General features: G+C 34.1%; 1 protein-coding gene across 1 annotated transcript; it reads left to right on the plus strand.

Annotated features, from left to right (window-relative positions):
- Nucleotides 1–1177: 1177 nt before the first annotated feature.
- SARC_14413 (hypothetical protein) lies at nucleotides 1178–2278 on the plus strand (the record flags this gene model as incomplete). The annotated part of the gene is made up of 2 exons (XM_014291453.1): nucleotides 1178–1283; nucleotides 2154–2278. Coding segments are annotated over 2 exons (231 nt in total), but the record flags the coding sequence as incomplete, so codon positions are not given.
- Between the last annotated feature and the right edge of the window lie 100 nt (nucleotides 2279–2378).

Consider the following 2378-nt stretch of genomic DNA (forward strand, 5'->3'; position numbering starts at 1 on the left):
GTGTGTGTGTGTGTGTGTGTGTGTGTGTATATATATATATATATATATATATATATATATATATATAAATAAAAGAATAACATATATTTTACGAATACATATATATATATCTATATATATATTCGTAAATATATATTATTCTTTTATTTATTTATTTATTTATTTATATATATTTATATTTATATATAAATTTTTATATATATAAGTATATGTATATGTATATGTATGTGTACGTATATATATATATATTTATATATTTATATATATGTATATATATATATATATATCGGTATATTCGCTCCTGTCTTTTAACTATGCAAAGTAAAACCTATCGATTTGGATTTGACCTAGTATATTTTCGGGTGAAAACTCTTTGACTATATAACAATATATTTCCCTATCAATAAGTGGTTTTTCTTCTTGTTTTCACCACATACAGCGCGTGCCGAGATCCTTAAGATACACACCAAAGGCTGGAATCCTCCGCTAAGCAATGAGTATGTACCTTTGTCTGTACGTAGTTATTGAACGCTGTTGTGTACTTGTGATATACGACCACGCACGCACCCCAACACTCCCCTTTTGTTCTGTCCTCCATACACTCTCTGGCTTGGTACATGCATGTAGTTCCACACATATCGCGTATAAACAGTTGTATTCGAGTTTGAGACTTTATTTGCTATCAATACATATAACTCAATTTCTCCTCGTTCCAAATACTAATCGTATCTGTCCCGTATCTCATTAATTTTGTACTCTTCTGCTGAATATGCCTACTTGTCGTACTTGTCCTATTTGCTTAATTTTAGGACTCTTTTGAACCTGTTGTATTCCACTACTGAACAAGCCTCTTAATTGTACTTGTCCTATTTGTCTTAATTTTAGGACTCTTTTGAACCTGTTGTAGTCCACTACTAAACAAGCCTCTTAATTGTACTTGTCCTATTTGTTTAATTTTAGGACTCTTTTGAACCTGTTGTAGTCCACTACTGAACAAGCCTCTTAATTGTACTTGTCCTATTTGTTTTATTTTAGGACTCTTTTGAACCTGTTGTAATTGAACAAGCCTCTTAATTGTACTTGTCTTGTTTTTTTTTTTTAGGTACGCTTTTGCACCTGTTGTAGTCCACTACTGAACAAGCCTCTTAAATGTACCGGCCCTGTTTATTTATTTTAGGACTCTTTCGCACCTGGCCCAGTCTACTGCTGGGTACTGTGGTGCTGATCTGAAGGCTCTCGTCGCGTCCAGTGCCGTGCACTCTCTGAAATCCAAATACCCACAAGTACGTACCCTATGCACATGTAAACATTATGTATACACTTACATGGTCAATACCTACATAGTCAAGTACAAAATATCCTATGTATACTCCCATGAACAATACCCACAGGTCAATACTCAGCGCATACATAAACACCCCATATATATATATATATGCTCGCATGAACAATACCCACAGGTAAATACTCAACGCATTCATCAACACCCCATTTACATATATATAATAAACACCCTATATACACTCACATGAACGATACCTACATAGTCGAGTTCACATATATCCTATATATACTCGCATGTCCAATACCCACAAGTACATGCTCAACCGCATATGTGTATACACAAACACTCACCTGAATACCAACTGATATTCAATTGGGAGTATGTCATGTTCAGCCTGTGCTCGCAGTGTATGAAGCCCACATCCCCAAACCCTCCGATCACAGTTCGACAGTCGTTTTATATGAATGTACATTATATAATGTATGTATATAATATGGTCCATGTATATATTATGGCATCTGTATATGTATACAATATGGTGTATGTATATTATATGGTGTATGTATATAATATGGTACATGTATTTAATATGGTGTATGTATATCATATGGTATATGTATATTATATGGGGTATGTATATTAAATAGTGTATGTATATAATATGGTGTATGTATATTAAATGGTCCAAGTATATAATATGGTATTTGTATATAATATGGCATATGTATATACTATTTTATAGGTATCGGGACTATCAAGAGCTTCCCTCGACTCTTAACAAACTCCGTACTCCCTAATCCATAAACCTGTCTTCAATTCATTCGCACTCGCTCACTTCTTGTACCATCGGTTAACTCCATCTCTACAGATTTATCAAAGCAACTCTAAACTGCAGATCGATGTAAAATCGTTAAGTATTGACAAATCGTGCTTCAACAGAGCCATGAAAGACATCCAACCCTCGGCCAATCGCTCCAACGAGGCCCATGCCAGGTATATATATATATGTGTGTGTGTGTGTGTGAGTGTGTGTTTGTGTTTGTGTATGTGTGTTGCGTATATATATATATATATGTGTGTGTGTGTGTGTGTA

Source organism: Sphaeroforma arctica, assembly GCF_001186125.1.
Source record: "Sphaeroforma arctica JP610 unplaced genomic scaffold supercont1.4592, whole genome shotgun sequence".
NCBI classification, from domain to species: domain Eukaryota; class Ichthyosporea; order Ichthyophonida; genus Sphaeroforma; species Sphaeroforma arctica.